The sequence below is a fragment of the Siniperca chuatsi genome, linkage group LG6 (assembly GCF_020085105.1).
Source record: "Siniperca chuatsi isolate FFG_IHB_CAS linkage group LG6, ASM2008510v1, whole genome shotgun sequence".
In the NCBI taxonomy this organism is placed as follows: Eukaryota; Metazoa; Chordata; class Actinopteri; order Centrarchiformes; family Sinipercidae; genus Siniperca; species Siniperca chuatsi.
In genome coordinates, this window is record NC_058047.1 from 25,279,468 (window position 1) to 25,304,898 (window position 25,431).

The following is a 25,431-nucleotide window of genomic DNA, read 5'->3' on the forward strand; positions in this document are numbered from 1 at the left end:
GAACAACTGCCATGTACATCATTAGGTGAATGCACCTTGAACGCACCTTGGCATGTCACTACAGTTACTATAGAAACGAAGCATAGACCGGAATAGCTAACGTTTGCTAGCTGAAACAGCATTGGGACATGTAGACTTTGTTAATTTGTCAAAAATGGTAAGTTAATATTTCCCTGCTCAATAACAATGATGCGAACACCCCATTCGTTTGTTAGAAATTCAGCACAATTTAACTTAAACGCCTGAACGGACCAAACACAGGAAAACAGTTAGCATAACAGTTAACGTTACCAACTAACGCCACCGGTAACCAACAACGTTCGGCTAAATAAAGAGATTTTTATTAATGTTGGCATTCTGGAGTAGCCAAATTAAGTAAAATAACGTTACAAATTAAAGCCAGCTTTACAACAACAATAATTGGTGGTAACTAACAAGCCAGTGTCCTGTAGGTGAGCAGTAGGTGACTAGCTGACGTTAAAGCTGTAGCGTTAGTAACGTTACTTGGTAATTTAACGTTGCAGTGCCAATAGCGTTACTTTTTACTTTCACATACTAGCTTACCGGTGAAATAAGCATCGTATCAGTATAACGAGTTAAAACGTTGTACCATTTATGTCCATGTTTTGTGTAGTATGTTATGCTAAGTTGGGTGGTCAGTAGGCCCAGTGCTAGCGTTAATACATGAGAGGCACACACTGGGGCTAGATGGTCAACACAGTTTGAGTTTCAGTGTAAAGGAAACAACATGTCTCAGCCTGAATGCTAGTTGTTGACGAACAAAAAAGTTAGTCTAATTTAAACACACAAAAGAACAGTAGGTTGCTGGTGTGAAAGAGGCGGTGAGGCGAAAATGACAGAAAGCACTTGTTCTGCTTATGTTCCCTCGGCGCTGGTCTCAGTGTCTAGGAGCATTGACTTTCCTGTGGTAGTGCGTAAGAAAAATAAGATAAAACATCAAAAATGTCTCTTCCAATATGAAATCTGAATCTGTGTGTGCCATGCAAAATAGTTCCTGGATAATTTGTTTGATAAGATTATTTCATCCACCTATATCTAAATACTATGAGAGTTTATATTGTACGTACATTTTTGTGGAGCAGAAGAGAGAAGTTGTTTATTTTCTTTGCCTACTCAGCCAGGCTCACAGGGCTTTTTTATGTTAGCAATGGGCAGAAGACAAGGGAATACTTTGGACATGTTGTCCCTCACAGAGACAGAGACGCGCACACACACACACATACACTAGGGTAAGGATAAAGTCTTCCATTTACCTGACTTGCATGACTGTAGACTGTGGGAGGAAACTGGAGCAGAAAGTGCTGGAAGTCAAACACAGGTCCCTGTTACTATGAGGTGACAGTGCTAACAAATGAGCTTAACTAAGTTTAAGCCAAACTGACAAATTAACTCGATTAACTTCATTTGTATTTATTAGTGTCCACTGTCTTTTGAACTCCTAATCCTTTTTGGCTGACAAGATGAACAGAAACAGATCTGTCATCACTTAAGTGTTGATATTAGATCATTCTAAGTCATGCTTAATTGTTAGTCACTGTCATATAATGCCACTTCTTTGCTTTTAATTAAGCTGCCGTGCTAACAAGACATTTCCTGAAACCTTTAACCTTGAGTTTGTAAGAACCCATACTTGCTAAATGAGGAAAACCTTCTCACCACAGTCTGCCACGTGATTAAATTAAACTCTTTAAAGAACCATACTGGTGCCTTTGGATGCTTAGCTTGCAGAGACTTAAAACTTTCTTAGGTCTGGTAATCCAACACAGTGAATTCTACATTTATTTCTTTTTGTCAAAGTTCCATTATTGTTGTGCAGTTGGAAGTCAGATTTGAAAAGTCTGCACTGCATTACTTTGCAACAGAAACACAACCTTTGCAAAAATAAATGTAGACTTGATGTTCACTGTATTGCATTACCTAACTCAAGCATGTTTCAAGTCTCTCCAAGTTGAAGTCTCTTCAAGGTAGGGAGATGTAATCAAAAATCTTAAACACTACAGCATGCATTGATAAATAGTTAACAGTAATATAAAGTACATGTGAGTTGACCCCTTTACAAACTTGAAGGACTGGTACATCTACTGCGACAAATAGGGAGCTGTTGACTCAGACAGAGATGGCACTTGAACTTTAATAATTTGGACTCATGCTTATCATTCTTTTCTTTTTCTCATTTAGGATCGTTGTATCTGAGACTAAGGCCTACACAAAGTATGGGTTATTTTGTGCCTCCCTATTACTCTGATTCTATCTGTTCCTTGACTTTATCAGGAGGATCGCTACGCCTTTCTTGCTGAATGGTATGACCCTACTGCAGCTCTCCTGCGGCGCTACCAACTGTTCTATTACCCCAAAGATGGCTCAGTGGAAATGGTAAGAATTTGCTACTACTTAATATTCTTTAAATTTTCTGTTACATTGGTTGCTTCAACTTTCATGGTCCATTTATAAAGGCAAGGCTATTAGGCTATTAGAATATATCAAGCTTTTTAGCCTCAAGATTTGAATATTTAAGGAGACTAATAGGGCAGGATGTTTATTCTGTTAATGTATTTTTGTGTCAAATAATTGTGAATGACAATCAAATGTGGATAGAATTTTGATACAAGAACAGATGTTTTTTTCACTGCTAACATTTTAAGTACTCAAGTGCTAAAGTAAAAGCATCTGGAAAAATTGGCCCTGAGTACGTTTGCAACACAGGTTATATACTCTCTGGGATATTTTTCATAGTAATCATGAACTGCTTAAGTCTGAAGCTAGTTAATTTTAATAAACTACCAATGTGTTTGTTTTTATTTGCAGTTTGATGTAAAAAACCAGCGAATATTTTTGAGAAGGACCAAATATGATGACCTCCATCCAGAGGACCTGTTCGTTGGGAATCGAGTGAATGTGTTCTCACGACAGCTTAATCTGATTGACTATGGAGATCAGTACACAGCAAACAAACTTGGCAGCAAAAAAGAAAGGTATGACTGTGTACATTGTGTGATAAGTCTGCATGATCCACTCCAGTTACCTTGCAAATAATCCCTCTAACTGTGACTCATAATCTTTATTTTAACATTATTTTTAAAGAAGTTTTATTAAGTTCTATTTTGTGCAGGACTGCTCACAGACATTATATACTCCCGCACATTGTACTTAGTCCTCAGTATGGTAAAAAATAATTCTAGTAAAGGAACAGAAAATTCTACATGTTCTGTAGCATGTTGGGAAAACTGCTATGTTATCTGCATGTGTTATCTGCATTTATTGTCATAATTTAAAGGAAGGTCCTTTTAGATTCTTATATATTGTTATTGGATGCTTATCAAGCAGCATCTGCTGTTAAACAGCTGCAAATCAGATTCTTAACATTACCAAGCAATATGACTTTGGTTGTATGTGTTTTACTAACTTGACGATGATACATCTTGATAAATCACATTTTATTTGTAATATGTTTATTTTTGGAACAGAAACCAAAACAATACACATTCCCGATTATTTTCTTCTCTTTATTAGTTTTCCTCCAAAAACATTTCCTACTTAACTAAATAAGCCAAGTTCAAGTTTCATCATTACATCATAGTATTAATTAATAAAACAAAAGAAAATGGAAGCTGCTGTACAGATTGTAAAGCCCCTTGAGGCAAATTTGGGATTTGTGATATTGGGCTATATGAATAAAATTGTCTTGACTTGACGATACTCAGCCCTACACATTATAAACACATCTGAAAGCATTCATTATTGTAAGCAGGAAAATGTGTTTCTGTTATTTTTTCTAATCTTGATGAGTTGTTTCTTATTGGCTTATATGTCAGAAATGATCAATTTTTCAAAATTTCTCTCCATTTCTCCAGGACTCTTGCTTTGATAAAGCCAGATGCAGTTACCAAGATCGGAGATGTCCTTGAATTGATATACTCCTCCAACCTGATTGTGACCAAAGCCAAAATGACAAAGCTTACGTGGTAAGGTCAAAGCCTCACTGGTAAGAGTGTCTAATAATAAAAAGTCATACTGTGGTAATGTATCAGACAAACTCCTGTCAAAGAGGGAGACACAGGCTGTTTGGTGCCAGTATCCTCACATAAACAGATGGATGGCTCTGCTTTCTCACACATATTAGGAACATATGGCGTGCCAAGGGGCAGACAAGGTCGGCATTTAATTAACTACTAACGGTTTTATCAGGTGCTCATTCGTGGTGCAATTACATGATCAAACCCATCTCAGTCTCAGATATAGCAATGAGTATAATGAGCACTTTACTTTTACATTTGATGCTTATGTAATTTTACCAGAGCATCAGCTTCTGTAATTTTACTTACATAAGTTAAAATTTGAATTGAGGACATGACATCAGTGGTTGTGGTAAAATGTTATTTTATTTCAATACTGTCACCATTGTTTTTTCCAAACAATTAAGAAGCTAATATCTTACACACCAAAGAGGACCAATTCCGCACAGCTACCTTTTACTTGTGAAAGAAATGATGTCTGTAAATTACTTTGTCAGTAGTTTGGTACATAGAGTTCACAATGAATGCCTAAGATGATTTGGCCACACCTGAACTCCACGGGTAATGGTTTTCTTACATTACAGGAGCCAAGCGGCAGACTTTTATGTGGAACATCAGTCAAAGTCTTTCTTCAAGTGAGTGCCTGTAAATGATTTGCCAGTTTTGAGCAGGTGTCAGCCAGCAGAGAACATTTATGGTAGCAAGGCCACTATCATTAACAGAACCTGTGGCAATGATCTTAATGACATTGTAGTGACAGTTGAACATATTTCACACAGCTAACCTAGTGCTGGAAGGAATTCCACTTATGTGAATGAGTTATTCTGTCATTGCTCCATTTTGCAGTAACCTGGTGCAGTTTGTGTCCTCGGGCCCTGTGGTTGCCATGGAGCTGATGGGTGATGAGGCCATGTCTATCTGGAGGAGGCTCCTGGGACCTGCAGACTCTGCTGTGGCGCGGAAGGAAGCACCCCAGAGTGTCCGTGCCCAGTTTGGAACAGATGGCGTAAAAAATGGTGGACATGGCTCTGACTCACTTGCTGCAGCAGCAAGGGTAAGGATGTAAAGCTAGCCTGTTAGCTTTATTCATGTTCATATGTGCCCTTGACTGTTTCCCATGCTCCACATTCCTAGAAATGATTATGCACTCTTAAGTTGTTTTTATTCTGTTTGTTTTATTAGGAGCTTGAATTTTTTTTCCCATCCACAATTGGCCACGGTCCCTCTAATACAGCCATCTATACAGACTGCACATGCTGCATCATCAAACCTCATGCCATATCAGAAGGTAGGGAACATATACCTATTTGCAGCCAACACATATTTATATTATCAATTAATCTATCTATCTACAGTATCTATCTATTTGTCTAGCTTGGTCCTTGTCTGTCTGTTAATACATCCATAAATTATGCAGTCCAATGACTATAATATTTTCTCCCCTTCCACCTATGGCTGTTAATGTGTTTGTGTCACACAAAGGCACTACATGGTTACCAAATTTGGCTTTGGATTTTTCCAAATCCCTGCCCTGATCCCTGTTCATGGAGCATGCCACTAGAGCTCTGACCTGTGAAATGTGAAATTCTCTGGACAGAGCTGAAGTATGCACACAGAAAGTTGTTGACAGAGGAGAGACCTGGACTGGTCACTCTGGACAAACGCAGTTTATTCTAATGAACAAGCTCACTGTGGTCCCATAGAAATTAATTTAATCTTTATTTCTGATTTGAGTGCTTATCCTTAATGGGAATTTGTTTGGTATCTGATTTGACCCAGGCCTATTTTTAGTTTCCATAAATGTATTTGTGCTTTCTTTTTCAATTTTTCATTTATGCATGCTAACATGCTAAACTAAGATGTTGATCATGGTAAACATAACACTTGCATTGTATCAGTAGCATTGCTGTAGACTATCAGTCTTGTTTGAAAACACTTGTCTACATAACATCATGGAACCCTCTCATTTTTTCACAAACAAAAATCAGCTGAGACAAATTTGGGACCGTTGTAAGCTGAGAGAACATTTTGATAAGGAGATGCACGTCCTTGCTTGCAAAGTTTATTCACAAGGAACATCAGAAAGGAAGCAGCATAATTAAACAGACCCAGCAGAAATATTACCATTAATAGTATTCATGTGTTTATAGGCCAGGAGCCAGGTCCAGCCTTCAGGATGTTTTCTGCTGCCTTTTTCCACTATTATTTCCTTTTGGCCTCAGGGGGCCCAAAACCCCTTTTTTGGGACATGTTTCTGTCGAAATGATGTAAATGCATATAAGGTACTGCAATTGTATAAATAGTCATACAAATATGAAATTTGGCAAGGAGTAGCCTGAAACAAAGGGGAAAGTAGCTAAATAAGGTGCTTGCTACCATTCTATTTTAAAATATCACCCAGAACATCCCCAAAAAGACATAAAAAAAAAACTACTGTCCGCTCAATAAATTCTCATCATAAATGATTATTTTCGAGCACTTCCTGGTGAATATCACTTACTTTTCTATAGAAAACTTCCAAAGTTCATAAGCTTCATTTTGAGCCCAAGATGACCTTTATACCTTGAAAATTACACTTGTTGTGGCCAAAATTCTTAACTGTACCTCAAATGAGAATTTTCAGTCACTAGCCTTTCAAATGGGGGTAAGCATATTTCTTGGATCCAACAATATGTTCATATGTACTGCTACTACTGCCATCTTAAGTGAAGAACATGAAAAGTGAATACTACAGTAGAAAAACAAATGCTTTTATATGGTATTCAAATTATTTTTATGTTGTATATGCACAGATTGCTTGTCCAAACCAATACACTCAATTACTGTATGGTTACAATACAGACTAGCATGACTACCATGTGATCAAGAAGCCAACCATCAATAGTTATGAATATTGCAAATCAATGTGCACCTAAGTACTTAACATTTAACAACAGACCTAGATAAACACTCCAAATACAGCCAAAGAGAGAAACAACACCACCTTTTAAACCACCTTTTCTTCCGTCATTAACATACCCACAAAAAAAGCTTGTAACAGAAGAACTGTAAGGCCAAAATGCATGTATAAGGACTCATTTGAAAGGCTGTGAAACTGTGCTCATTTAGTAATGGGGCTAAAACACAACCTACACTACATCAGCTCAAACATGAAGGAAAAAAATGTTTTTTTGATTCTCGTTTTCAGTAACTCTTTTTAAATAGCATTTACGAGGTTATGCTCAATGTTACAACTATGAAATCACCACATACCTTTTACATCATTTCAACTACATCTGTGTAAACTTTTAGACCTGTGGGCCAAACTTTATGGGAGCTTGTGAGTTTTTAGTTTGTGGTGTCACTGGCGTCCCCAAACCTTAACCTTGATCCGGTGCCTCGCAGATCCAGTGGATTTGAACAAGTTAATCATCATCATATGCATCATTTTCAGAGAGGGTGCAGCTTCTCAGTTTGGGATTCATTTCTCAACTTCCCTTTTTCAGTCGTGGCTCCCACAGATGCGATGAGCAGGACAACACCACAATTTGTAAACTGGAATGTGAAGGGACTCCACCCATTAAGCGAATTAAGGTGTTTTTCCACATGATGAAACTTAAGGCAGATGTAATATTGCTACTGGAAACATACTTACGCACGTCAGATATTTCTATATTACAAAGAGGATGTGTGTCACAAGTCCTGCAGTACATCTATCCTACTTGGGAAAAATGTGCAGTTCATATCTTCAAAGGCAGTGGCTGTAAAAATGGACGATTTGTTATCATCCAGGGCAGGCTGTATAACTTACCGGTAGTTCTAGTTAACGTCTATGGCCCTAACTATTTCTTTAAGGAGCTGTTTGGCTATCACCCCCTGATACTGGGAGGAAATTTTAATACCGTTTTGCAGCCCTCTCTTGACCGCTCTAAAATCCCAACGGATCCTCTCTCTAAATCTGCTCACATTATAAGGGCCTTCTGCCAGCCCAGTGGTGTGGTAGACACATGGAGATTTAAAAATCAGCACAGATAGATTTTTTTCCTTGAAACTAATCAGCTAACTAATTCTTCCCTATATACTTTAGGTAGCTATCAGGATAATAGGTTTGTTGAGAATCTGGACTTGCCCACTATAAGTGAAGAGGATAAAGCCAGCCTAGAAGAGCCAATATCTGTGGCCGAGATTGGGTAGGCGATCAAATTACTGAAAAATGGAAAAACACCAGGCCCGGATGGATACCCGATTGAGTTTTACAAGGCCTTTGCCACTAAATTGATGCCATTACTGTGCTCTGTTTATAACGAATCACTTACAAAATATACTCCCTACATCCATGACCCAATCACAATTTCTGTATTGCCAAAAATAGATGAAGACCCAACCAAGTGCGAATCCTACCGGCCAATCAGCTTACTCACATGTGATTATAAAATGCTTACAAAAATCCTTGCCCTAAGATTTGAATCTATAGTACCAACCATTGACCCAACCAAACAGGTTTAATAAAGGGTAGGCAGTCATTTCACAATCTGCAACGCATCTTTAATCTATTCTATTGATTAAAGACATCTTTTTAAATCTCAATGCAAATTTGGATTTGGCCCAGCTTTCATTCCTTGTATTCAAACACTGTATATTCTGCTACAGGCATCAGTATGGACCAATAAAACCCACTCTGACTATTTTACCCTTCAAAGGGGCACGAGACAGGGTTGTCCATTGTCTGCTTTCCTTTTCAATCTCGCCATTGAGCCATTACCTATAGCTTTGTGGCAAAACAATGAGATAGGGAGTATTGACAGGTGTGGCCAGGTCCACAAAGTTTTGTTATATGCAGACAACCTTTTGTTGTTCATATCTGACAGGTTTCAGTTCCAAAGTGCCTGGACACCATACGCATTCAGAGTTACGACTGGTCCCCTAACGTATTTGGGAGTCAAGCTAATGTGATGTTAAAAAAAGCTGTTCAAACATAACTTTCAACCAATTATGGACCCAGCCAGGAACGACCTCAGGTGCTGGGCAACTCTCCCAACTCTGAAGATTAAGCCCTACCTACCAGGCTATGTGTCTCATTTATATAGTATTATTCAGAAAATGGAATGCTATTCTCTACATCACCTGGAAGCACAGTGGGGGCAGGACTTGGACAAAAAGCTCTCAGAGGAAACCTGGCAAAGAGCTATTAAAAGAATACATACATCCTCAATTTGTGTTAGACACGGATTGCTACAGTTTAAGGCAACCGCCTGCCAAATTGACTCGGATATATCCTGGTTCAGACTCAAATCATATCAGATGCCACCAAGCCCCTGCTACTTTAGGCCATGTGTTTTGGACATGCCGAAATTTGTACACATTCTGGTTGAAGATTTTTAACACATTCTCCAACATATGTTTAAAAAAAGAAAGAAAGGAAGAAAAAAAGTTATTGCAACATTGGGGGTTGACCCTAACAGCAGCGAGGTATCCAGATATCAATCAGACCTAATGCCATTCTCAACATTACTAGCATTCAGGCTTATTCTTCTTAGCTGGAAATCCCCCACCCCTCCATCTCACTCATGCTGGATTCGTGAGGTAATGTCATTTCTTTAACTAGAAAAAATCTGATGCGCAGCTCAGGTTTCAAAAAACTTGACACTCCTTTCTAGACTATTATGTAAATGAATTTAATGCAAACACTTTAGATTAGCAGCCCCCCACATCTCTACCCTAGCTTCTCCCTCACCCTCCTTTTGTTCTTTCCTGTCGATTGTATTACCTACTTTGCCTCCATTTGTTCATTCTGTTGCCATTATAAATACAAGTAATTCATGTATTTAAAGTGTGCAGGATATTGTATCCATGTACGGCATTTATACAATCGAAATAAAGAAAATGATGCATACTACACACCACAAACTAAAAACTCACAAGCACCCATAAAGTTTGGCCCACAGGTCTAAAAGTTTACACAGATGTAGTTGACATGATGTAAAAGGTATGTGGTGATTTCATAGTTGTAACATTGAGCATAACCTCGTTAATGACTTACTGAAAACGAGAACCTAAAAAATAATTTTTCCTTCATGTTTGAGCTGCTGTAGTGTAGGTTGTGTTTTAGCCCCAATACTAAATGAGCACAGTTTCACAAACTAGAGCATGTTGCCTTTCAAATGAGTCCTTATACATGCATTTTGGCCTTACAGTTCTTGTGTTACAAGCTTTTTTTTTTGTGGGTATGTTTAGAGTGTTTATCTAGGTCTGTTGTTAAATGTTAAGTACTTAGGTGCACATTGATTTGCAATATTCATAACTATTGATGGTTGGCTTCTTGATCACATGCTACTCCTTGCCAAATTTCATACTCATGACTATTTATGCAATTGCAGTACAGGCATTTACATCATTTCGAAAAACATGTCCCAATAGTTTTGAAGGCCAAACGGCTCGAGTTGGGGGTATCAACTTGAAAACAGGGCTGGGTAGAAAACTGGCTGGACCTGGCTCCTGGCCTATTAAGGCTATTTTATTCCCAGTGTATAGACCTTTCTCATGGCAGGACATTTTGACCTATCAAAATAACATTCATTATGTCTGTATGATATCTAGGTCTGCTAACGTGCATGCTGCACGCTGGTATGACTTTTTGCCACATCTAAATGGTATTAATGTTATTACTGTAGTTACACCTGTGCTTTTCCTGCTTTGACAAGTTGAAATGTTTGCTGTGAGAAAGGTCTATGAGAGAGGGCCCATTAAAAACACCTACATAAGTATGGGCATGCTTTGTTTTTCTGCAGGGCATAATTGAGCAACTCAAATTCCTTGGGGAACTTAAATTCCTCCAAAACATAGAGTGTGTATTTGTTTTATGAATTAATACCAGTGTGGTTATCATTTATTCTAGACTGTACACACTAGTGGTGTTGTAATGTAGGCAAAATCTCTCTCATGTCTCTTCTACTTTTGTCTCTCTTAGTTTTGTTAACGTTTATTAAGCAACAAGGGCCGTAACCAGCTGCTTGTTATTAGTTAAAATAACTAAGATATTCAATATACATTTTATTTAAACTGTCTGAGGAGGAGTTTATGTAACCTTACTAAGTCAGCCCACAAATTTCTCTGAGCTCATTGTAGTCCGGCAGCTTAATAGGTATTTGCTTGCGACAGACATCATTTCAAGCAGGCTGTGCTGTCTACAGTATAATCGGCAGATCTTTACAACATGTTGTAAAGCGGCCGATCTGAAAATGTTGTCAAAGTCCTCCTACCCAACAAAATCAATTTCTGAGTTAATCTAAGGTGAGAAACTTGCTGTATTTTACGTCTACAATACCTCGTTTTGAACAGTTGGTCATAAGTCGCACAAGTTTTGAAAGGCAGCAAATATTGTCATCGCTCAAGTCACTCTTTATAATTTGTTGACTGGTCTGACGTCCATCTGCCATTTTCAGTCAGTTTTTATCAGAATGGTCTTGTAGAAAGTCTACAGGTATTGTAGAAAAAAAGCAAAAAATTAGCTCATAAGAATAATTCTGGCTTTGTATTTTCAGTTATTTTCAGTTATTTTGCCTGATTAAAAGGGTTTGGAGCTGCATTGTCAAAAAGGTCCCAGATTGCTCAAATTATAGTTATACGCTACAACTACATGTACAGGGCACAGTCAATCACAGTGGTGACAAAGGACGTTGTGACTGAAAATGCACTCAGACATGACTGGAATAGAGAAGCTTCTGTTGCCAGGCACCCAGAATAGGATCTCCTAGCAACAGCACCAGCTGCTTTTGGGAGCTGTGCTGAGTGTGTGCCTATCCTAGACAGGCTGCTGGCTGCTGCCTGGGGAGGGCACAGAGGACTCAGGAGGTGGTTACTTACCTAATACACACATGACTGGACTGTGACCAAACGATTACCCAAATAAGAGAGAAACGCATCAGCACTCCCCGTAGCACCTGGTTCAAACTGCAAGTCACACAGCAGTATTTAGAATTAATGGAAAATGTAGACCCCTAGTATCCTGCCTGACAAGTACACAGGCTACTTTTTATCAGGATGTCAGAGATTATGAGACTGGCGCCCTCTTTCAATTTTGTGTGTCTGCAGCAGTCTGACCTTCACTGTCACTGTTGCACCTTCGTCACTATGGTTGTACCATTTTTACAAAAATGTATGGCCACAGTGACAAGAGCTACAGCTCTGTATCTTGCTTTCTAAAGTGTCGACTGTGTGGACAAAAATAATGTCTCCTTTTCTCTAATAGACAGGACATCTGTAAGACAATCTCACTGTTCTTTGTCCAAAGGAGACACTACATTGTGAGGTCGTTGCAACATAAGATAACACTTATGTCTGAATAGGAGCATTGTGTTGGCTTCACAACACATTCAGTAATAATAACTAGTCATTTAATATAAATAGAAATTATGTTATTAGTTTGTGTAGGATCATATTGGAGAGTTTATTGTAGCACTAAACACCTTACTTGTCAATCTGTGTAAATCTAGGGATCATGAAAGCTCATAAATATATATATGAACAGCTTTGATGTGTTCACAGGTCTGACTGGGAAGATCCTGAACTCTATATCTGCAGCTGGATTTGAAATCTCAGCCCTTCAGATGGTAAAACTTTAACAAATAATTCTCCTCTCCTTGTGCTATGGTCTTGTACAGTAGAGTCTGTCATACATTTGCTGTACCTGCCATCCTTTCACTATGCTCATGTAAGCTAGTTTCACAAGATTATTAGTTTTCTGCTCATTTGCCCATTTATCTTAGCTACATACTCATGTAACCAATATGTGCACTGTATTGACTTGACTCTTTGATCCAACCTGACCTCATAATTGAAGTCAGCGTCACTGCTGTAAACAGTGACCTCTCACAGTCCATTCGTTTTGCCACATCAGATGTGATGCACATTCTGGGCCATAGGAGAAAAATATATCAATCAGGGTTTTATCACTGCAGCCACATGACTGGTGTGTTGTACATTAATGGAAACAAAATAAGTGCATATTAGCAATTCATGCAGTACCTTTGTTCTAAGGATATGATTTAATATCCTTGATGTTCTACAAATACATTGGTTAGTAATTTTTTATGGAAATTATAAAAGGTCTTTTGTGATAATGGAGCTGTTCACAATTCAAAGCACGTACACTAAGTGAAGTATTTCCATTTGATACTGTTTTTTTTTCATATTTAATTTCCTTCAGTACATATTCATATTCCATTGTGAAAATTCATTTTTGTGCTTGTTTTTCATGAGTAATATTTCCTTTTCACAGTTCAACGTGGACCGGGCAAATGCAGAAGAATTCTATGAAGTTTACAAAGGTGTTGTCACAGAGTATTCTGTGAGTATAAACACTATGTTGTTGTACCATCATAGTAGTACCTGCATCAAAGCTCTGTCAGTTGTGATAAACACAAACGCTGCCTAATCTTTTGTAAAGATCTAGGAGAGTGACCAAATGTTTCAAGTTGATTCGTTGCGTAATACTTTTATCAGTATAATTCTTCATTTGAGTAAAAATAAGCCAAATTCATTGTTAGTTTTGACTGTATTTCCACTCTCTCCCTGTAGAGTATGGTGACCGAGCTTTGTTCTGGACCCTGCATGGTCCTAGAGATCCATGGCACCGACACACCGCAGTCATTCAGGGAATTCTGTGGGCCCGCCGATCCAGTGAGTCAAAAAATATTAAATATGATTTGCTATTCATTCATTATATTCTGTACTAGAAGCCTGTCCGACACTTAAAATGTCAAAAGGTGGGTTAAATGTGGTGAAAATGTATATATCATCTGCAAATGAGTTTTGAACTGAGTTTTTCAAAAGCCCTTGTTGTCAAAGACAGGCAACAGAAAACATTTTCATATGTAACATACACTCAGTGGCCAGTTCATTCGGTACATGTAGCTGAAACTAATGCAATCTAATACAACAGCCCTGCAATAAATCCTACCCCCAGGTTACACTGAGAGGTGTTTCTAATATTTAGTCTACCCACAGAAATAATATTTTTCCTATACTAAAAATGCTGTTTCTGCTGTTGAGTGAGTTTGGTTGAAGAAAACAACAGCAGTGTTAAGTTTTTATTGTCCTTCCTCAGTCTCCTTTTATGTTTCAAGTTATGTGTGAACGTAGAGCCAGTACAGCACATTATGTGGCACTCTGTCTTGTATTCCGCATAAGCCTGGCTAAATCTTCTGAGTTTACTTTTTACTATGTGATCGTAGTCTGGGATGCATCTGCTGAGAAGTCATTAAGCCTGGCAGCTGGAAGCCAGGTGACTGAGGAGCCCTGTATTTTTAACATGAACCAAGCTCAATATTTGGTTTCAGTCTCGGATTGGTTTAAAGCTGATCACGTGAAAAGTAATACACACCTGATTCAGGATTCTTCAAAGCCAAAATAAACTCATGATTAATTGGAGAATGTTGTTTTAGTCCTCGCTTATTGTACATTGTAAAGATTTTTTGGCTTATGTGATTAGATAAAAGAGTTTGCCTGTGAAATGCTCTGCCTCCAATCACTGTTTAGTTACCATAAAAATGAGGGACTATATACCTGCACAATTCCCCCACAAGTTCAGCAGATGTCAATGACTTAGCGGTCAGTCTTCTTAAAGATAGTGCCGCTTTTTAATGTCTTGTAATTTCCTCTGTTTTAGAATGGTCATTTTTTTATTTTTTGTTGAAGTTCAATATGCTTTCTGTCCTTAACCATCAGTCCTCCCAGGCCACTGTCAAAATGATTTCCAGGTCACATGACACCACTGCTTATTGATGCCAAAATAATTACGCCTTTGTAACCGCCCTCTGTTATTTTATTAGTTACCCTCTCCAGATCTGCCTCTGGTTTGGTTTATTACTAGTAACAAGACCCTGTGTGCAGAATGTTTATGTAATTGTATTATCTTACAAATTACCTTGATTGCATACATTTTTCTTTGTAGAAAAATCACAGTGAAGAGCCACAAATGATATCCAAAGAAAGCAATAGCACTGGGACTGGGACTGTAACTATATTTTTATGTTGAAATTTGTACCAGATTATAATTGCAAGACGGCTTGGGTAACATATCAAAAGTGATAAGTGGCATCAGTGTATACTGAGTGTATATAGGGGAAATGTATACAGTGTTTACTGTTAAATTCACCAATATATTTGATATAGTTCAGGGTGCTGCCAGAGGCTCTGTCCTTCAGCTGATATAATTTGTTTACAGCCTTCTTTCTCCATTAAAGCCTATTTAACCTTTGATTGCTTCAGACTTTGCTGGCTAACTGGGAGGTTGAGCGGTTTCATCACTCCGTCACCTCAGACTCACCTTAGCAATCTCTGACGAACAACCTAAACATTAGCACTCCTACTCTTCAGTGCAGTTTAGTCATTTGATACACAAGATGTCCAAAGAATCTCAGATCTCAGTGTGTTATAGGCTAGCTGATGAGGTCACCGACAGGGCATGTGTGTGTCCATGTAACATTGTTGTGCTAAGTACCAAAGTACAGTACATTTTCTTGTCAAATGCAGTGTGTAAAGACATTCCAGACGTCATAATCAGGCTCACAGATTGGACTGGACAAACACTGTAAAGCCAGACTGTATGAAGAGGTCTGAATGTCAATTAATAGTTAAGGACCAGTTGTTTGTGGTAAGAACAGGCCATTGATTAATTCCAGTTGACCAAAGACTAATCTATAAACAACACAGGTCTTGTGTGAATAAACACATGACTGTACAGCTGAATGGCTGGATTAAGTGACCTCAAACACACGTTTATCATATTAGAGTTGATGGTAAATCAATTTGATTGTAATATTCCCTCACAGAAAAGAGCAGAAACATCGAAAGCCCAGCCTGTGCCCTCTACCCCATTCCAGTGTTTAATTTTCTTATAGTCTGTAAGTATACACTTCCCCGTTTAAATCAGCAGCTTAATAAATCATTGGTGCTCCCCACTACACATCAGCAGTGCATGGTAGTCACAGCATGCTGTGTAGCCTCTTTGCCTTACTGTAGATGATGAGTGTAAGCGATGATAAAATAGGCCTGAACTTCTGTTACATGAGGCTAAGATACTATCCCTGCATCGTGTTGGTTAAAAATATGCTTTCCCTATTGATTTTTGACCCATCTATGTGATGCTTTTGTGGAAAGAGATATCAGCTGTCCCTGGTCACCACAGTGCACTGTAGTACTCTCAAAAGATACATCTGAGTAGAACAGCAATATTACCAGATTCACCCTGTTTAATCAGGGTGAATCTGGTAATATTTCTGTTAATGTTAATGTTCTTTTTTTTTTTTTTAAACCAATGAAGTTTGTTGTTGACTAAACTTGCAGAAACAGCAACAGACAGTAGTAGTAGTTGTAGTAGTGGTAGCATAAAATAATAAAAGACAAGATGAAGTAATAAAAACACAAGAAATTAGATTCCAACAAAGCATTTATGATAAGATGAAATAGAAACTAAGATAGAGGAGTTAGAGGTCTAGGACACTAGACATCTGTGTCATCAGTAACAATGCTCCATAAGCCATTTTTACAACATACACATTTTCAGAATGTACGTGATGACAAGACGTGTATTCCTGCGATTTTTTTTTTATATAGTTATACAGTTTTTGTAATTTAAAACAGGCTATAACTCTAAAATTAAAACAAGTTACCCCCACATGGTATTATGTCACATTGTATTTTCATAAGACATTTGTCCAAGGTGAAGATGGCACTTTTATTCTGCTGCTTAATTGTTAAAATGACATACAGTAATCCCTGTGATGTCTTCTTTTGTGAAGTGCAGAGATAAAACACATTTTTTTGGGGGGGGAAAGATTGATCAAATTGGAAAGTCAACCAAAACTGTTTTTCACCACGCTATATGTAGTAAAAAAAGCAGTTGTTCACCTTCACTAGCATGTAAATGTATGTGTATACTGTATTTGCATGTTTGTAAGTGGTAAGAGCAAGGTTGGCACAATCTTCATCATAGTAGTGACTGGAACTTTAAAAAAAATTTAAAAAATTGCATATTACATTAAACTAAATTCTCATAAATGTGCTGCACAGTAGAATAGACCACACTGGCAGCCTTATGCATGTGACAGGCTCCCTCACTTCAGCATGGCTGGACAGTCAGCGGTGCAAGAAGGATCAGGCGTGAGACTTTTTTGATGATTTTCTGGATGGTCATGTAACCACCAGGTTTGGCCCCTGCCATTACTGTCCACAAAAGCCAGCGGCCATTACGTGAACATCAGTCTAGCAAACTACGGGACTCATTAAAATCAAATTAAACTCTGACTGCAGGTCACTCATGGGTAACTAATGCAATTACAGAGAGCAGTGCTTTGCAAAGAATTCTTTTATCACGAAGTAAATCTCCCCCTAATTGCCCCTTCGCCATCTTTGGCTTTAGTCTCATGTAGCATGGGACACATAAAGAACTGGCTACTGCCTGGTCAGGGCTATTTTGCAGATAGTTATGCACAGGCTGCTGTTTGTAGTTTCCTTAGACACAAACCCACAACATACTGACACATACTGTATTATACTGACAATGATTATTTCACAACTGATATTAATAAATGATGGTAATTAATAATAACTTTCCTAATTTAACATCCTAAGCAAATGTGTAACTTCAAAATGCAACACTCTTTGGAAAGGAGCTAAAATAGAACCCCGCTGACCCACAGTTCCCATGATCCTTGCAACAATTTCTTTCTTTCAGTCAATTCAATGTCGTGTTGTAGAATCATTTGAACCAGGAGACTCGTTTTCCACAAGGCTTTTGTTTCATTTGAGACAATGAACGGCTTGGAGGAGAAGGGTAGGTTGATTTATGACCTTGAAACTTGTTCCTGCCGTTTGTGTGCGCTCTATAAACCACTGGAGGATAAAGAACTTGTCATAGGAAATGGTTCCCTGCCGTAAGACAGACAAAACAAACCTTAGGTGGTGTTTTACATATGTGAATGCATTTGTAACTTGTTATATTATTGATTCTCCGATAAAAAACAAAGAGACTTTTCAGTTACAGTGGTTAGTTTTGATCAGTTTTATGTATATTCGCTTTGTTGTTGACCTTACTGCTCAAACAAGATCAAACATACCTGTGTGAGGCTGTTTTTTAAAAGCATAAAATATCACAGAATTTGCTTTTCCCAACACGTTGTATAATGTTGCTTTCCTTTAAGAAAGAAGAGTTAATAGTCATCTTGGTGAAGTAATTATTCACATATTGTCCCTCCCTTGATGGCAGACCCTGTGGGAGGGTTGCATTTCCTGGAGGCACCAAGTACCAAAGGGCAAGAGAGCCCCGCTGTGACCTTGGGAGTGTCTGATGTTGAAAGGAAATAGACCGACACTCAAGATAAAGTTACTGCCTGGAGAAAAAAGCAATGAAAAGGAGAACTCAGTGTCTCCATAATGTATTTGTTGTGTACAGTGATGAGAAAATATTTAAAGGTATGGACATTGTATTTGATTAGTTTCAGAACTGCACTATATAGAAAGGAGTGGTATGGAAAGTGTTACTAGTAAGCCTAGAAGTATCAACAATACCTGTATTATAGCAAGAGACTGAGACTATGCTATGTTAACATTTCTTTTATCCTCAAATGTAAATAGGAAGGAATGGTAATTTATTCCACTATTCAGTGTGTAAAAAAGTTTGCTGAGTGTCAGTGTTTTGTCACTTCCTCTACAGGATCACATGTGTAGTTGCTGAGTAATCACTTTGTCTTAGTACATGCCTTACAGTACAGGATGTTCAGTTTCGAAACTCCACTCTATCATCCACACAAGATTTGATATTTTCATGTCATTGTTTTTTTTTGTTCCAAGTTTGCGATACTGAGTTGAATGCTAAAATAATCTGATTTGTTTTATCAGTGAAGGAATCACAGTCAAGATGTTTTTATTTCAACAGGAAATTTCCCGGCATCTTCGTCCAACCACACTGCGTGCTCTTTATGGCAAAGACAAAGTGAAAAACGCAGTCCATTGTACAGACCTCCCTGAAGACAGTGTTCTGGAGGTGGGTGGTGTGTCACTGTCACACGCACATTGTACCCTCTGTGTACCGTAGAATACACCCACATTATTTCATCTGTGTAGTTCCACGGATCCTTCAAAATAGGTTTCCTCATTGTCTCTCAGTCCATGCATAAATAATTACCTTGCATTTAGCCAAGAACAAAAACCCCCGACTTTGTGAAGCCATGTCTTTAGACGAGTCTCATGACTCTGCTCTGTGGGCTGGGGCAACCTTAGCTCACTCTGGTTTTGAGGAGAACAAGAATGGCAGAGGAATTTGAAACAAAACCATTGTTTTGCAGGGAGTGGGTCTGACCCATCAAGCGTCATTGTTCAGGAAAACTCCTGATCTGTAGCCTGGACAAATGCCTCCTTGTTAAACATTAGCCTGTGACTGACTAAGCTGCCATTTTCCCAAGACTGGGACATAGTGGCCAAGAAAGGGCTTGTGCAGAGGAGAATTTACTCTGTGAACTTTCACAATGTCACGCTTCTAATATTAGAGAGGAAGGACTGGCTGATACTTTGATGTTTAGGTTTGATTCAGTTGGTACTGTAATTCATTTTCAATTCCTTTTACAGGTGCAGTATTTCTTCAAGATTTTGGATGGGTGAATGCAAAGGAGAAAACATGTAACTACATATTCAAAGACTTCACAGTTGTCTCATTTTTCTGTTTTATTGTTTCAGCCTTATGCAGATTAAATAAAGTGACAAGAGCAGACTCTTGACAGTTTTGATCTGTAACATTGAATTAAGTATTTTCACACCAACTACACATCTTATTACACGGGATACTGCATTGCCTCTGATATTCTTTAACTTTTTGACCAGCGACTTTGGTATTGGATTCATACATTAAACTTTGAAAAAAATGTACAACTGCATAAATATAAAATTCTTCCACCATGAATATGGCTAAAACATTCAATAGTAAGTAGCATCACGACATGTGATGTCTCCAGCAAAACAGATTTCAAAGCACTGAGTTGCCACTGTTTCCGTGGAGGTGACAGTCTTCTAGGCTGGACCCACAAAGCTCTACACTATGAATTAAGAATCGTCAGATGTAAGAGTATCAAACAGAAATGTCATCAAACCATATCCTACAGCTAATGTGAACAACAAAGAAAAGGTGTACAAATGTATCCTTCCACAGTCAACTTCAACAACTTGGATAAAGAAACACACACAAAAAAAAGGTTCCATGGAGCGCAGTCATTTACTCATATAGGGGCCTTAAAGGTTCAGAGTACCTTAGTATTAGCTAGTATTTCAGTTAGTCAGAGCACAGTAACACACACTCCACACACTCACATAAACTAACACACCTGCACACAGACACGAGCGCACGCACACACACCTTGGACCACTAAAGCTGACAGAAGAGGTTACAACAGGACTGGACTACAGCACTGGACACTCCAAAAATATATAGAAACCACATTAGGATGAAATACTTTGGGGACAGAAACACAGCTCGCTACACGTCAGTAGTGGAATTGCAGTTTTACAGTAATCGATGAACACATCCCATGGCTCAAGGAATATTTTCATGTACAGTAGAATAAATATTTGCTATTGCTACTCTTGTATTTTACATTCTAACCCTCGACAAACACACAGAAAAGCTAATGTAAAGCACACAGATTAAGTGTAGATCCTGTATATTATGAATGGGTCCTGTATATTATGAATGGGTCCTGTATATTATGAATGTTCAAAGACTAGTGGTGTTTATCTGAACTCTTTTAATTGCTCTACATTTTATTTGTTTCAAAATGAGAGTGCTCATCATGGCTGAGGTCACGAGCTGATTGTGAACTTAACATCAAAACGTCCTTGGTAGCGGTCTTTCTCACTGTAGCCGATGTTTGCTCCATATACTTTGCACTCAATGCGGAGCTCCTGATCGAAAGTGAGGTTGGTAAACTGAATGGCCACCAGAGGCTGCAGGTACTGGGGGTGCAGCATTTTGCCGTAGTATGGGTAGTACTGAAGAGGAAAGCCTTCGCCTAAGCCAAAGTACTTGATCTCTCCAATCTTGGCTTCATCCTCTTCTCTCTACAAACACAATGGTTGAATTTGATTTAAAATCTAACCTTTTTACAGCATTAATACTATAGACAAATATTCTGCTAGTGTGTGTATATATATATATATATATATATATATACACTAATACATCATGGCCAGATGCTGTCGTATCAAACGTACCTTATTTTTGCAGTAAATGGGGATGAGGTTGGGCTGTGCTTTGGCCTGCAGAGGCTCTGGGAGTGACTGATTGTTAGTAGGAGCCTAAAAAAAGAGAGACTGGTTGATGAACAACATCCTGATGGTGGTTAGTTAGGTTTGATTGTGGCTGACAGCAGAACCAGGCTGCTACTACAGGGTTAGGTTGTGATTTGAGTTTATTTAGAACAATATTGAAGCATGTTGCCACCTTGAATGCAGCAAGGTTCCAAATGTGTCCTTATAAGAATACTCCACTGATTTAGCATTGCACTCCTGTAACAGTGTCAGACTCACAATTGAAAGTTGAAAACAAAAAATCGATGCAGCAGAAACAGAGATATCGTCTTTATTATTCCACGAAATCTTTCTTGTCAAAATCTAGCGCCTACATTACCCACAATGCAACTCTGACTGACGACAGTTCGGTCAGACATTTGGGTGTGTTATGCTAGTAGCAGCTAATGTAGCCTCGAGCTGCTAGCCTCAAGCAGAGATGAGGAGTGGGCTACAGAGGTATAGTAAGCTCAATTCTTTCTAACGTCACAGATTTTTTTTATTTTCAATCTTGTATTATTATCTTGTAATATTTAGACATATTTATCAGACAACTTTGTTCACATATGCAGTAGTACTCCCCAAGACCTGTAAACAGACCTTGATGTATAATATCGGTGGAATTCCTCTTTAAAGAAATGGAGCATGTTCAAAAAGAAATTTGATATCTGAATGATATTCAGAAACAATGTGGTTTGAAAGCATCCTACACACACCTGTGTACACCTTTATGTCGAGGTTTTCATAGGGTTCTAGCAAAGCTGCAGTTCTAAGTCTGCGTATACTGTGTCTTTGCTGCATTCAAGTGACATCAAGACTGAAAAATACGTCCAAATACATCCAACTTGTAGCCTGCAGCTGAAGGCATGAAAATCAGTAATCAGGGTCAGTAATGAAGACCTAATATGTACTGAATGCATTTGTACCTATATGTGTGGTACATTTGTGAGCAATGCCTGATTTATTGCTACTGGATAAAACTAATTTACTTTCCCAGTTATGTTTATATGCTGCTTATTTCTTGGCATGGCGAGTTTCTACATTTTTATAACACATCTAACAAAGAAGTGGCTCCTTTCATTCATCCCGAATGATTTATCATCAGATTGCTCATCAGTTTGCTTTACACTGTATGCTACTAGTTTTATGACTATGTTTTATTGTTCCTTTATAAAATCTCATCCCAAACTCTTATCGCCTTTATCAGTGAGAATGCATCTATAATATCGAAAGCTATAATGTTGTAAGTGTGCAGTAAACCTACCTTTGGTCTGAAGTTGACAATCCTGTTGAGCTTGACAATAATGCACGGCTTTCCCTCCTTGAAGCCAAAGAAGGGGTCGCTCTCCCCTGAGCAGCTACCAAGCAAAGACCTGTGGAAACGGCAAGCTTTCCTCTGTCCTTGGTCACTTTCCAGACTTCCACGGTCTTTGTATGACTGAGGAGTGTCTGCAAATGGTACAAAAAGACACATTAGACCTGTAAATATAAGTGAATACCATACACGCAAAGCAACTGTCTAGTCTAGCAAATTCTTACTAGTATTTACATGAAATTAGGAGAACATAAAATATTTTAGAAGCATTATTGTAGGCTTAGATGTTTCTTATGAGAATGTATTGCTAATAGATATAAATATATGTGACAAATCTTGACTGACGATTGTTACATGAGATCAGCCCTGTATGATTGGCTCATACTTGCCTCCACAGTCTTCAAATTTCATTTCATCAGTCTGACGCCCTTCATCATATAGTTCAAGGAAACTCTGCATGCTTTCGGTGTACTTCTTAAATGTAGACTCATCAGACTTGGTGAAAGCAATTTCAGATTTGTCTGAGTTTGGGGTGTGTGATAGACCTGAAAACACATGAAATTGTTTGGATAAGACAATACAAACTAAAGGGGAAAATATTGATTATAAGAGAGTTAAATGCAACAACCTGAGGAAATCACAATATTATAAGGTTGTGAAGTGAAATTCCTGACAGAAGCTACACTGTCGCACTATTATGCGAGCTATTCTTTGTTGAACCCGGAGAGAGTCTCTGCTCTATTATCTTAGGACAACACACAGTGTAGGGTCTTGGGGATTTCCTCAGATGGTCTCTGTCAGCTCTTTATAGCAGTAATTTTCCACAGACCTTGTGCACAACGCCTCAGCGAGGCGTGGCATGAAGAGACTGAAATGGGTATGAGGAGTGAAAGGAAACATGACAGTTCTGAATCTTTTCCCAGCCTCATAGTTGGGTCTGTTTATTTGTTGCCGTATTTATGAGTAAGATCCAAGGTATTTGTGCAACAGAGACAGAGAACTAACATTTAGTCATGTGAATTTCAGCGGTGGCTTGTGAAAGTTCACCAATCCTCTGCCCCCACCCATCCACTCTCACGTGTGTCTTTCTCACAATGGAAACTTTTAGCCCCAGAGTGAGAGGCGGGCTTGAGCTCTGAAAAAAAAAACAAAAAAACAAAACAAAACATCTAACTACTCCCTGCTTCCTTTATCTTGCAACTACTGGAAACTCACTTCAGCTCAAAGCGCTCCACACTTCTGTCTCTGCCAGGCTACTATTTAATGGTCAACAGTCATGGACGGCTGACAGACAAAACGGCAGGCAAACTAACCCGTGTGCGTGAAGCCAGTCATTTACAATAGCTGCTAAAAATACCGCCAAAGCTAGAGCATGTGCTGTGCAAACGAGTACTGGCACAACAAGACAAGGTTGGGCAATTAAAATCTGCATCGTCTCCAAGCATGCAGGAAATTTCAAAGCGTTGGTAATGTAGCTGTAGCAGTGTGTGATGTTTTCACAAGATTACAGATTAGAATTCTTCAGAAAGACAAGCTTATAGGCCTCTTAGCTGTGACTAAATTAAATATTTTTTTCAAAGAATGAACTACAAACTCTGGCTGCCACACGTGTGTATGTAAACAGGTCGGCTGTGACACAGTCATAGCACATATGAATCGTTTTAGTCACAATGGGTGTAAGCTACAACAGTTCCCCTGTAGCCTGAGGGGGCAAACATTGACTGGCTGAGAGGAGTGAAGGACAAAATGGCTGAACCTATCTAAGGTCAGAAAAGACTTCTGATAGAGTAGCTGCTTAAAGGCACATCCCAGCAGTCATTTTTAACTACACAAACAGCCACATCTTCACAGAGACTTAGCCAAAAACATTTCTAATCAGTGTGATAGAGCCCACACCAAAACTACTCTTTTGATTACTGCCGTTTGCTTTGACGTATGGGCTGATGAAACATCCATTACTGCAGCAGATCAATCAAAAAGGCAAAAGTAAAAAGGGTGAAGAATATATTTACCTGGGGGGGCGACTCTGTCCTGATAGGTGGGTTTGTTGTTACTTAACGTGAGCAGCAGTGCCTGAATGGTCCCAATGAAAATTCCAGCCAAGCATCCGTAGAATATCGTGTAGAACAAGAGGATTTTAACTGTAGGGGAAAAGGTACATTTCATTAATAATGTAAAATGATTAGAACTGCAACAAGAAGTAGATTAACTGATTCATCTGCAACTATTTTGATAGTTAATAGTTTTCATTTATGGAGTAAAAATGACAAACATTCTCTGATTTTAGCGTCTCACATGTGAGGATTTGCTGCTTTTCTCACTTTTATACCACTGTTAACTGAATATCGTTGGGTTTTTGGACTCTGGAAAATCGACATTTGACTATTCATTAAGAGAGAGCAAACCATTAATCGATTTATAAAAGCAGACCTTAAACTGATTAACATTTTTGTTTCAGTGACCAACATACTTAAAAGAACAAAACGTTTTTTTCATGACATCTTTTGATTAACCACCATGAGGTCAATTCCTTATTTGAAATTTAGGGAATGTGCCTATGTGATAATGTGAAAATCAAAGTTTCCCAGAAAGAAGCTTAGTTTGCTGTCTTTTATCTCTAAACTGTTAGCATTTAAAACCTTCAAAACCTCCAGGAGCCAAGAAAAATCTTGGGAATTTCATTTAATAGATCCTTGACAAACTACTTCCACACTGTCTGATCCCTTTCTCTCCTCATCATGGAAGTCATTTTAGAACAATGGTGGGCTT

At 38.4% G+C, this 25,431-nt stretch overlaps 2 protein-coding genes across 3 annotated transcripts in view; one reads left to right on the plus strand and one right to left on the minus strand.

Moving 5' to 3' along the window:
* nme7 (NME/NM23 family member 7) lies at positions 1–20,417 on the plus strand. Of its 2 annotated transcripts, XM_044199369.1 has the most exons (12): positions 1–157; positions 2,293–2,394; positions 2,827–2,993; positions 3,873–3,983; positions 4,619–4,669; positions 4,881–5,088; positions 5,217–5,322; positions 12,558–12,622; positions 13,291–13,359; positions 13,590–13,691; positions 18,949–19,056; positions 19,638–20,417. In XM_044199369.1, the coding sequence occupies exons 1-12, from the start codon at positions 155–157 to the stop codon at positions 19,668–19,670; spliced, it is 1,125 nt and encodes a 374-aa protein (XP_044055304.1). In that variant the 5' UTR covers positions 1–154; the 3' UTR covers positions 19,671–20,417. The 2 variants fall into 2 exon arrangements, with proteins under 2 accessions (XP_044055304.1, XP_044055305.1); XM_044199370.1 differs by lacking the exon at positions 4,619–4,669.
* atp1b1a (ATPase Na+/K+ transporting subunit beta 1a) overlaps positions 19,719–25,431 on the minus strand; it is a 9,620-nt gene continuing 3,907 nt past the window's right edge. The window contains exons 2-6 of the mRNA XM_044199380.1: positions 24,675–24,803; positions 23,052–23,207; positions 22,612–22,796; positions 21,273–21,356; positions 19,719–21,119 (exon numbers count right to left, since the gene is read on the minus strand). Of these exons, the coding sequence (XP_044055315.1) occupies positions 20,862–21,119; positions 21,273–21,356; positions 22,612–22,796; positions 23,052–23,207; positions 24,675–24,803 (812 nt within the window). The 3' untranslated portion in view covers positions 19,719–20,861. The remainder of the gene's footprint in view (positions 21,120–21,272; positions 21,357–22,611; positions 22,797–23,051; positions 23,208–24,674; positions 24,804–25,431) is intronic.